Consider the following 13,084-nt stretch of genomic DNA (forward strand, 5'->3'; position numbering starts at 1 on the left):
GGGGGGGTCTTCCTTTTTTCTTAGAACTTAAAGTTTGTTTACCAGCAATTTGCTGTGTCAGCTTACTTTGCTTTTTTGTAAAAGAATGTAGACACAACACAGAACCTCCTGGACAATCTTAGAGAAGTGAGGATTAAAAGTCTGTGAAATTCCCTGAAACAACTTACATCTCTCACCACACTTTTTCAGGACCTCTATTGCAGCTGGTCCAAAAACTACATCCCTCTCTAAGACAAAATTTTAAATTTCAGCTTTAACATCCTCAGGAAGGTTTTGAGTATACAGTCAAGGTAATTTCCTCTTAACAGTTCCAGTGGCAGCAGCTGCTGAATCAAAAGCACGTTTTAAACAGTATGTGGCCACGTGGCGCACTGAAGTGATACGGCTTCACAAAGATGTTTTTGTTCCTCAGAAGAGGTAACACATGACATAATGTGCCAAATGTTCTCAAAAGAGTCAAGCATAAACTTTAAAATATAAGCTTGGCAACTGAGAATTCTAAAAATAAATGTTGCAGAATAATAATTTTTTCCATCTTTATCAAAAGCGTTCTCATCTCTGTCAGAAAGACAGAGATTGGCACTAATTAGCTGTTTAGCAGCACCTACGTTTATCAGAAAAATCAATTCTTGGTCTCATTTTGGGGTAAGAATATAAAAGCTAATAAGACCAAGGAATTTTATACATTCTATCTGCCTTCTTGGGTGCAGCAGACTGACTTTCAGGTAAGTTACAGGCTGTAATAAGTACATTCTCCAATACTGAAAGAAGAGGAAGAAATGGTGTAGGTTCAGAGAATTTCAGTTGCAATAACTAAAAATATTTCTTCACAAACAGTTGAATGTCAAACAGTAGAATGTCTTTATGTTCTCACAGAAACAACTGATTCATTCTGGAAATAGTTTCAGAAAAAGAGAATCCTTCAAAAGAATTGATATAAGTCACAGATTTCACAGTATCTGAATCAAAAACCAGAGGAGAAAAAAGAGAATTTGACTCTTCAAAGTAATTTTGTGATTAAAAATGTTGCACCACTTTAGAAAATGAAGAACCCCATTTTCTGTTGCCATAAACTGGAAGAGTCAAAAGCCTGAAACAAAACCAGAGCTAAGCCCAATAAATCACTCCTGCCCAAAGTAACTGAGGCAGGAGAAGACATAGTTATAACTTTTTGCCACTTTCTGACAGGAACATTTGAAGAAGCAGACCCACATCTGCCACGCAAAACTTCCCTAGGGACAGGCATTCCAGTATGGCTAGGCAGAGGGGTATTGTCTGCTTCTTCTCCCAGGACAAACTGAAGTGGTTCTCCCATGGCCACCAGGGGCAGTCAAACAGCTGAAGATGCTGTGTCTAACTTCTGGTTCATGGTGTCTGTAGGGACTACACCACAGGGAGCCAAGGAAAATATGAATGATCTGATGAATCAGATATGGACATAGCAGAGTCACGCTTCTGTAGCTGATGCTCTTTAGTAGCTGTCATGGTGGCAAAAGTTGTTTATTAATCTTATTCTTTTTGTTGCTGGAATAAGGATGAACCAATGAAATGAAGGTTATACCATGGTAAAGTCAAAAAAGATGTCTGATTCCAGGGAAGCCTGGCACCAGCAGTAGGTAAAATAATTAAGTACTAAAAAGGTCATTTTCTCCACCGTAGAACACAGGGAAAAGCATTTTAGACATTTATGACAGTTCCCAAAAGTAAAGTAACATAATTTTTACTAAGAAGAAAGTATTTTTAAATTAGTTCTAAACTTTTTTCCCACAAAAATAAAAAGAAACATCCCTGTTTTAAAGTTACTAAAAGTCATTTGGCAATCCATATATCACTCAGCATAAAATAATTAATTTTACATAAAAAAGTTCACTTTCAGTAATAAAATTAAAAATTGGAAGTTTTTCCCACCAAAAGGGAGCTCATCTGCCCAGCAATGGAAAGCATTAGGAGAATGTGAATTCCTGAAAGCATACAAGAGGATTGCTCTGTGGTGGCAGAAATGCTCTGAAGGGCTTGGCGCCCAAACCACTCTTTCTTCAGCTCAGCTTGAAATGACTAACGGTTTGGGCATTGGAAGGTACCACTGAAGCTTTGGAAGCTGGCTGGCTGTTATATTCTTAGCAGGATAAAACACATATAGCTAAGACTCTTGCAGCACTGCTAAGTATGATGAACATAGTTATATTTGGACAGATATGATCAGACAGTTCATTGTAGTACATTGTAGCTTTATCTGCTCTTGTACCACTGAATACAGGAAAAAAAGTAGAAGAATAAAATGTTTTACAGCTCTGAAAGCAGTACAACACTTAAGCACTGTCACACAACAGTGGGTAGTACAGAAGTATCTGTGATAAGACTCTGCTATACAGTGTGTGTGGATGTATGTGTGAGTGTGTGCATGTGTTGCTGATATGCAGTAAATCCATCAGTACTGGATTGGAGGATGTCTTGTATGCCAGACACAGATCACCTCTTGGCAGTCTGTAGCATACAGAGTATAGGTACAGACCTTTGAGTCAATCCATGTAGGACACTTTTTTAGTCCTTGTGTCCTTTTAGTAAGGTACCTCTGTGAGTGTTCCAGCTGTTCCATGTGTCTGGACACATACATACCAAAGGGGGAATTATATTCAATGACTTGACTAATGAGGGCTAAGTAAAGAGGGACAATGACATTGCTGCATATACAGACATAATCCCTTTGTTTATAATCTGTGCAATATAGAATGACTTTGTTACAACAATGGACACATGCTTGTCAAAAGTTAGGTCAATGTCCACATAAGTCAACTCTTAGGGGTGAATTGTTAATGTGGTAGTTCCCTGGAGTAGATAACTTCCCAAAGGATACAATAATGCATTTTTTTGGCATTTAGTTTCAATCTATTATTTTGTCACCAGTTATTTATTTGGGGGAAAACCTTCCTACAGGATGATTAAACCACTAGAGGATTCAATGACTGCTCCTAGCTTGCAGCCATCTGCAGACTTAGTCAACCAGAGTCCTTTGGTGTTAGCTTTTACAACAGAAAAGTTGGTGCCAAGCAGGAGAGGTCCCAGAACAGATGATCCATGTACCACAAGATTATTTTTCCTCTTGATTCTGGATTGAAATCACAGAACTCCATGCAAAGCAAAGTTGCTTTGGCTATTTGGCTGCTACAATTCTGAAGCATTTTCTAAAATGCTACAAGCAGTACAAATTGTACAGCAAAGAGATTACAATAGAATATATGTGCAAGCATTTCCATATGCAAGTGGATCAGAGCATCTAATTATTCAGTTCTTACCTATTATCTCATTCATATTAGGATAATGAAAATCTTGAGTAACTTGAAGCATATGCTTTCTTGAGTAATGAGATAAAGCAGCAGTGAGGCGATCTGGACGTAAAATGCGCAGTATAAGCAACTGGTGGAATTCAGAATCCAGGTCAGGATCAAAATTTTCAGTGTGATCTGGGATAACACTGTCTCCTTCCTCTACAGCAGATTCTTCTGCAGAGAAAAACAAAACAATAATATTACTTCAGAGAATGCAATGCTTTTAAAATGGAGTACACAACCACATAACATTTTAAACACTAGCCATAGCTAACTCAAGCTCAACTTAATCTGGCAGATATCATTATCTAAGCTTAAAATGGCATAGCTAAAATTTCTTCCATATTAGGATATGCAGCTCAGAAAGCATGAAGGGAAAGCAGCAGACAATCATTTTTAAGCATTGCAAGTAACAGTTTATCCATGTCAATGTCAAATAAGGGATCTATGGTGTTTCTGTGTAGTATACAACTGGGCCCCATTTCACTGTAGCTAACAACTGAATCCCATTTCATAAGAAATTTAAATTAAAATAAATAATATTCTGTAGGTACAAGCCCCCTAACAGCACAACAAATACCCCTGCATCTCTAAATACGTTAATTACAAGATCACACAACAGTAGGGAAAATAAATATTTTTACCTCCAGTACACTACAATCTGTCACTGTCATTGGCTGCATGCATTGCGCCACAGTATACAGAAGTGTAACTAAGCACAACTGCAGAAACAGACAAAAACAATGCCACATTTATAAATACACTCACACCTAGATGCATAGCAGTGAGGAAACAGAGAACTACACTTATCACAGTTGACGTTAGTCTCCCAGTGTTAAATAGGCATATATTGATGAAAGAATGACCAAGTTTAACCAGACATTTAATGACTACTTTGCCAAAGCAAGCAAGGGAGGGAACCCAAAAGTATCCACTTTAGTTATTAACAATGCCCCTCGTTTCTCCTCCATCCTGGCCTCCTCACACTATCCAAGCAGAATACTTTTTCTTATTTTATACTTTTTCTTAATCTTCAGTGTTTTCCTCCATCCTTTCAGCACACTCTAACTGACCAAAACTGCATGGTAATAATTTTGAAGGAAATAGCTTGTATAAGTAGTGGAGTGATGAAGATAGCCAGAAGACTTGCCAGAGGACTAAAGACTTATGAGTGGATGTGATGGCCTCAGCTGGTTCTAGTTGTTTTGATGTGTATATTAGATTTTTTCTTAACCATTTCATCCAATGATGGCCTGAACAAAGATTATGAAAAAGGAAAGAAATGCAGCTTTATGTATTTATTTATTTATGCATGGAAAAAGTAAGTTGCTTCCATGACTTAATCTTCAAAGATAATAAAATTGTGCAAAAAAACACCAAAAGTGTACTCCTATGGCATAAAGCAGGGTTGACAGTGAATTAGGAAATTGCTACAGTCATATATTTTTAAATTAACAGCCATCTTCTGTGTAGCCCCTCTAATGTTAGAGTTAGACAAATGTTAACAATAATATAATTCAATTTGTTGCTGTCATAGGCTTCCTTATCCCTAATCCCAAACTAAGTAAACAGATGAAGTTTGATTGTAAGAAACATGAAAAAATAATGGGAAAAGTAATCTATTCCATCTCGTTGCCCTTAGACAGTACATTGCTCCTAGGGAAGCTATAGCAACTCTCTTTGCATACATATGATACATTGTAAAAAAAAAAAAAGAAAGAAATAATGATCTCCTTGTCCGCAGACCCCATCATACTAAAACAATCACAAAATTGCATAATCGAGTTTTGCTTTCACCGACATACTTCCTGCCAAATAGTCAGCCACTTCTAGTGACTATCTCTGATGTGTGATCACTAGGAAGCAGCTGAAATAACAGCCACAGTAATGTACTTCATTTATTGCTACACCCCATAACAAGTTATGTAAAAAAAGTGAATGAAATCCCGCTGTGGGCAGTTTATACTGTTACCTGTCCACTGCCCATATCTGATTGCCTGCTGGCATAAAAAAACTATACACACACACACATATATATATATATATATATATATATATATATATATATATATATATGTATATATATATATATATATGTGTGTGTGTGTGTGTGTGTGTGTGTGTGTAAGTGTGTGTGTATATATATATATATATATATATATATATATATATATATATATATATATATATATGTATATATAAAACTGCTACTATCCAGACCATCCTGAGTGAGTAGCAGTCTGATCATGGTATTATTTTATTTTTTATTTAGGTAGAACCTCATGGTGTCACTGACACTCCTAATGCTTTTGTGACCACTTTTTATTTCCAATAAAGCATCACACAGACTTTCAAGTCTCTACACATCTAACAAATCTTCTGGTTCTGTATACCACATCACTTACACTTAGAAACTGAAGCCTTTCTGTCCCTTGAGGCTCTCTAATGAGTTGGCTAGATGGTATTTGGACAGAGCAGAGAGCTCATGGATTGAGAAGTCAGGTGTACAGCATGTGTGTGGAATGGAGGCATGACAATGGCAGCTTTGAATAGCAGTTGCAGAGCCACCACAGCTTTTATGGGTAGTTTTTAACATAAGTACGTACGTAAATAAATAAACAAGGAAGCCATTACATAAATATGGAAAATTCTCTTAACTGAATGACACCTTAGAGAGCCACTAAGATGCCTAAGGCTGACATTGTTATTTAGATTTTTTTTCAGTTAAAGAGCTTTTAAGTTAGTAAAACTTTATATTAAAACTGTATGTTTCATTCTACTTCAAAACAAGATCCCAACATTTTCATTTCTTCTAGTAAGGCCTACACAGATCAATAATTGGTAGTATAATAAATCTAAAACTCACACTGTGGAGCAGCAGCTAACATCCGTACTTAATGCTGCTTGGTTCTCAATGAGATTACCTTCTGCATGTAATATGCATGTTGTCCTTGTATCTGTTTGGATTTCTGCCAGTTGCACCATTTTCCTCCCAAGTCCCAATATGTAGAATAGGTACACTGGCAGTCCTTCAAACTGCATATAGATGTGTGTGTGTGTGTGTGTGTGTGTGTGTGTGTGTGTGTGTGTGTGTGTGTGTGTGTGTGTGTGTGCGTGCATTTGTGTGTGTGTATGTGTGTGTGCGCGTATGTGCATGTCTGTGTGTGTCTGTGTATGTGTATGTGTGTGTGTGTGTGTGTGTGTGTGTGTGTGTGTGTGTGTGTGTGTGTGCGCGTGTGTGCGTGGGTGCGTGTGTGTGTGCGTGTGTATGATGGGCTTGCATTTTCCAAATAAAAAAGGGAAATAAATAAATAAACTAATATAAAATAAATAGGTACCACTCTTGTCCTTTAAGACTGGGGCGGGGATTCTGAAATGCTTACTGTGTGAGGAAAGCCTTAACACAACCCCCCCACCACCCATAGTAAGTCTTTCCAGTTTTTAGACCAACCTATCACTTTGATGAATGATATTGTGGCTGTCTGGAGGAGTAGTTAATGCTAATTATGCATGTGGTGTCTGCTAGAAATGTCAGCAGACCATGATTTATGTAGTCTAGTGATTCAGAGAATTGATTGGCTACATAAACGTTCCTTGTTGGAGGAAAAAATGACAGCCATAAAAGCAACAGTTGCCCATTCACTCCTGTGGGAGGTACCTTCACTTAGAAAGAGCTGCCCTTTAAGTTGTTCTTAAATTTATCATTTTTTGAACACTTCCTTGGTTCTTTGTCTAATCTGTACTCAACCAGCTTAACGTTTAAAGTTCTGAGAATGTCATTTGACAGTCTGATGTTCATTTCTTAGCATCCCAATCCCCGTAATATTTAATCCGTATTACCAGAATTTAATAAATAAATGTGGTCTGTTCATTTAGATTTTCTATAAGGAAGACAGTTTGTCATTCTGTCAGTTTGTAAAATGGACAATGTAATGAACAACTGATTATCTTGTAATGAAAATTGACAAATACCAGTTTAATTAGTTGTAGTAGTGCTATCATCTGAAATGAATAGTACGTCTAGAACAAGATGTAATATGTCATCTCTCAGCACTCTCCTCCTCTTTCTCTTTTGATAAATGATAGACCTCAGTAGTTGTCTAGTCCTCTGGAAATTAGCAAGCATGTACTGAAGTTGTAAAATGCTCTCATTTCTTTTTTCTAAATGTCATACCAAAGCTTCTTTTTTGTTTCTTTGTTTTTTTTTTTTTGGTAATGACTGTGCCTTATCATGTTATCACGTAGCTTTTTTCTTCCCTTATAGGTCCTTTACAGACTTTTTATTAGTCCTTACTTACTTCCCTACTCTTATTTCCATGCACTGCCCCCCCCCCATAAATGCATTACCATTGCATTAATGCAACAGTGTTTACCAGTTATATCCTCATCACACACAGACTCTTGATTTATTTTATTTATGCCTTCTGACCTAATCAGACATAGGTTAGAATGTACCTACATTTTCAGAAACTGTTACAGACTTAGAAATAGGGAAGTAGGCAATGCATTTTTGTCTTGCTCATTACCTATACTTCCTACATTACCCTCTTCATGGGGATTGCTGTTTATCCAAGACTTCAAATGACTACAGCTTGTAGACTTTGTTTTTGCATCAGGCAGAAAGGAGGTTAATTCCATATCCACACTAATAGCATTATTTGCTATTAATTTCTGCCGTCTTTTTAAAATACCAGTTAACAAGTTGTTGGCATTTGTTACAAATTTGTTTCTTGTTGCTGTACATATCAGGAGTTTCTGTGTACATCTGGCAAGTTTTACATGTCTTAAGATAATACCTTTCAAGGTCTTTTAGATAGCACCTATGCAATCATTCCATAAATAATGTTAATCTAATCCCAAAATGTAGTATAGTAGTTGTGTAATTAGTAGATAAATACAAGCTTTTTTTTTCTCCCAAACTTACAGTGTTTGGAAATCTGGTTTACAGATGCAAAAATTAAGAGGCATATGTAATTTAGAGAAAAGAGGTATATAAACATCAAATAACTGCAATGAAACCCCAAGAAGACTTTTCAAAACATTTATCTCACGAATGGCAAATGAAGGACAACATATACTTAAATGATTTCTACCAGGATTAATGTCAATCTACTGAATTTAGTTATTTTGTATGCCATTAGGTAGAAAAAAATGCAAACATACAACTAAATAAATAAATAAATAAATAAATAAATAATAAAACACTTGAAAATCAGATTTTTTTTGTAGGAGTCAAGCACCCTGCATCCACCATTTGGAGCATTTGGGGTAGACTCTCTTAACCCCCTCCAACTTATATTGTCAAACCTAAGGTTGCATATCAGTGGAGAAAACTACAACCCCCTTGACTGCCAAAAGTACATTTTAGACTAATGACCAAATGCCATTCAGAGATAATTACTTTAGTAGCTTGACAGGTTCCCATTTTTTAAGTTGAGGGATCAAATGCTTAAGGATCATAATCTCAAGTCTTAAGATAATAACTACAAAAGTAGGAACATGAAAAAAGACTTTCTTTACAGACTGCCTCTAAAATAATTGTCCCAAACGTCAAAAGATGATAAATATATCACAAGTCATATTAGATAAATGCATTCTATACATGGCATTAAGAACGCATCTCTGATTACTCTGACAGAAGCAAATGTGCCTGTATGACTATATGACATCTACCTTCTTAATTTAATTTGTTCCAATTACATATACACTGGCACACTCTTATGGCTAAATGAATGAATGGAACAGTAGATACATTAAGTAATTTTAAAGGGTACAGTGGCAGCAGCTTGCATATGAAATAACGCTTCTTATAAATTATTCTGTTTGCAATCATTAGACTCCTCTGAATTCAGCAGTAAAATATAATATACTGAGACAACTAATGCATAATCATTAATCCCACATTCAATACTAATTTAATCTATGTCTCACTAAAACTAAAATAATAAGATGAGACCTTTGATTAAATAAAATGAGTCTTCCACCAAATGAGGGGAGATGATAAACTATTGTGCTTTTATTAATATGCAATGCATTTTTGGTATTTCTAACAAACACCAGTGCATGTGTGTGAATGTTTGAAATAATGTAATAAAATATGAGCAAAGATGGACTGTAAAGTTGTCTTATAGTGTCATTCTGTAATAAGGTAAACTGCACACTCAGTACACTACATACATTAAATCTGAGTATATGCCAAAATATAAAATCTGATACTTCTGCAAGCAATGTTACTCAAAAGAAGTGCAGTTGATTGGTTATTACATCGAATTGCATATGTAATTATTTGCAGCTTAAACTGCATAACTCAGTATCATCATGGTATATTTAACTATTTGCACTTTTAATCACAAGTTCTGTTCTGAAAATTTTTGGAATGTATTCTTTGATTGTCTTTTAACCTGAAACACTTTTCATTTTTGTATTATATCTCCTTAATGTATTATCTGTTGTATATATTGTGAATGATATGGGCAATGTATAGTTGTATATAGTTTTTGTTGATGTTTGTACAGTGTTCTTCTGTGGTTTGTATTGTTTGTCTATAAGATAATAAAATAAAAAGATTTTCAAAATGTTTATACACTGCACAACAGATGTACGAGTTGTGTGGACATACCCAACTAGCAAAACATTTAATAGTCTTTCATCTTCAGAATGTCAGGCAGTCAGGGAAATTAAAAAATATATAAAAAAGTGACAAAATATCCACTTTGAGGAAGGTTACAAAAGTGATGACATTGTAACAAAGAAGGCAAAACAGCATGTGCTCAGATATTGATTCTTACAAGGAAGTGACCGTACTGAATATTTTACAAATGATTATCAGTGTGTTGAAACTGAACCATAAGATCTGTTTCATAATGGACTTACTTACTTAAACCAATATAACTATATTTTACTGGATAAACTGAAAACTGGAACTTTCTTTAGTATACTAAAAATCCACAAAAATGGAAATATCTACTATATAAAAGCAATCAAAAACTGAGCAATTAGTGTTATTAGTAGATTCTAAATTAAACATTATACTGCAAGAACGTAATCTTATTTTGTATGTTCTATATGGGGAAAATTCATTTAGAAAAAAATGAACAATTGAAATTTGGCTTGACTAAATTATATGATTCTATGATTTTTCTGGACATGAGGGACACTTCTTGCAACCATGGCTGATGATACTTCATAAATCATCCATAAACAGCAAAAGCATACAACTCTGACCATGCTCAGACCTGAAATATTGTGAAACATGCAAATGAACAGCTGGCATAATGTTTCTTGTGCCTGGACTCTTCATAAAGAATCTTGCAGTACATTTCTAGCAAAGTTATCCATATTGCCCTGATGTGTAGCATTCTGCATAAAATGCCAGAAAAACACAATTGGTTTACCTGGCAAAGCAACAAAAGGTCCTGCACTGCAGAAAACATGAATTCAAACAGTGGTGATTACAGTGTACAGATACCATATACCTTACAGTGGGTTCCATACCACCATTAACAGCATTACTATGTTGAAATTGGTGCCATATAGGTGCAATTGAAGTCAACTCAACAGAAGCCAATATCAGTAAATAAGATTTTCCAAAGCCAGGTACAGCAGTGACAAGAAGACACCAGGTGTGCATTGACCATTATATATTCCAGGCAACACTGCATACAAACATAACCAAAGTATCTAAATAGAGCAGGAAATAAACAGTGGTATATGAGTATTATACAGGGCAGCAGGCAGCATATCAGCATATTAAAAGTAGATATGACACAGCAGTAAACATGCAGCCAGGTAAAGTGAAAGCATACAATGCACATACACACACACACACACACACACACACACACACACACATACACACAAACAATAATTTTCCAGAGGATATTGCAGTAGCTCCAAAATGATGCACTCAGTCCATGTGTAAACTGGAACATAATGCTACTTTAGATATAACCAAAACATGCAATCAGAACAGGAAAGATGCACTGCAATGGCCAAAGTATAGAGATGCATCAGAAAAAGCAGTAAAATAAGTAGCTAGGCAAAGGGAAGAGAATACAACATAGGCATAAGGTAGACTGGTTCCATGAAACTCTGCCCTCAGTAATATTTGGTAAGCCTGGAAAGAGCCATATTAATAACCAGTCCAGTACTATATATTCAGTAATGACATCATTGTCAAATAGTTGCATAAAGTTCCATTATTATACTTTTCTATATTTGACCAGCTTTCTGCTTTTGTTTGCCTTACAAATGAAACAAAATTCTCTGTTTTCACCTAAACATTTTTAACAGACAGTGCATTATTTTTACAATAGGTTAATCCACTGGACAAATTCCAAAAGACTTGCTCTTGGTATAAGTGACTAACTCCAGTGTGAAGCCTATCTATAAAACAGGCTTAAACTGGAGTAAGTCACTTTTACCAAGAGCAAGCCTCTTATAAACTTGGCTTTAAAGTGTTAAGTTCACCTACAAGAAAAGAAATGCCCTTCCTGCTGACTGGCATATGATAATGTAAATGAAACACAACCTGCCTCTACAGACTAGAATGCCTGACAATGTGAGTTGCAAGCTTTTGAAATGGTGTGCGTGTATACTTTTCAGTTGTCCAGAATTATGGATAGCATCCCTGATTTTTACCACATATGTCTACCATGTCCCTTATATTTTTTCTGGAAAATCACCAAGGCTTATATTCAGTAAGGTCAGACACAGAAATTGCAAACTGATGCAAAACTTGTTCATTAACTTTTGGGGCTTTGCACCCCCTCCCCATTATTTTTGTCTTAGTCCAGAATTCTTGAGCAAGGAAGTTGACAGGTATGTTGTCAGATGACTGATGTGAGCACTGTAGAGGTGGAGAGATATAGATAAGAAACTGAATAGCCAGTGTAAAGAACTCAAATTAAATTAAATTAGACACTATAAAGAACTCAAATTAAAAGTTGTGTGGTGTGGCTAGGGCAAGGTGCCACATATCTCATACTTGAATACAGCACCTATTTAGTCGGCATATATTTATCATTAAAAACAGACTGTAAGAGAGAATTCATATTATTCCAATATGTTTTAAGTTTCATACAATAGTAAAACATACACTGCCAGTCAGCTTTAACAGTTAGTTTACATCTCCAGCATCCTATGTCTTTATTATGTATCAGTTCAACTTTATGTTTTATGATAAAGGTTCTATGTAAGAACTTCCAAGAGAATATCCTCCACCTTAGTAATGAAGTAGTTTGTTTTTAATATTGGAGTATTAGTTGTTTTAATCAGAGAAAGTCTCTTTCTAATTATATTCTGGTGCATTATAATAATGAGTAAATGAATGAATATGGGAAAGGAATTTCTAACTATTGGTTGCATTAGATTAATCTTATGTTTAACTAATTGTCTACAATTTGAATTTCTAATTTTGAATTTTTAACCACATGTATTTGGTTAACTCAGACTTATTAATGATATGGTCAACATTTTGTAACTTCCCACTGTCTAGTAACTGATACCAGTATAAAAGGTTTTTATCTTTAAATGTCGTCATTGTTGTTAAATTAAATGTATTAATACTACTTTGAGTATAAGCACCTGGAAATACAAGGAAAATCCATGCTTTATATTCAGGGTTCCCGAAAATTAAATTTTTAAAGGAGGTTATAATTGTATTACTATTATAAGAGTTAACTGGTTTATTTTTGTTTTCTATAAAATAGTCTTTTACTAACCAATGAAATTTATTAGTAGCTATATTAGCATGATAT

The 13,084-nt window shown here is 35.2% G+C and overlaps 1 protein-coding gene across 1 annotated transcript in view; it reads right to left on the minus strand.

Annotated features, from left to right (window-relative positions):
- The window catches only part of LOC122787923 (dynein beta chain, flagellar outer arm-like), a 5,188,001-nt gene that overhangs the window by 968,343 nt on the left and 4,206,574 nt on the right, over positions 1-13,084 (minus strand). Inside the window, exon 84 of the mRNA XM_044054850.1 lies at positions 3,294-3,500. Within this exon, the coding sequence (XP_043910785.1) occupies positions 3,294-3,500 (207 nt within the window). The remainder of the gene's footprint in view (positions 1-3,293; positions 3,501-13,084) is intronic.

Source organism: Protopterus annectens, chromosome 13.part0 (genome assembly GCF_019279795.1).
Source record: "Protopterus annectens isolate FY-2018-M chromosome 13.part0, PAN1.0, whole genome shotgun sequence".
NCBI lineage: Eukaryota > Metazoa > Chordata > Ceratodontiformes > Protopteridae > Protopterus > Protopterus annectens.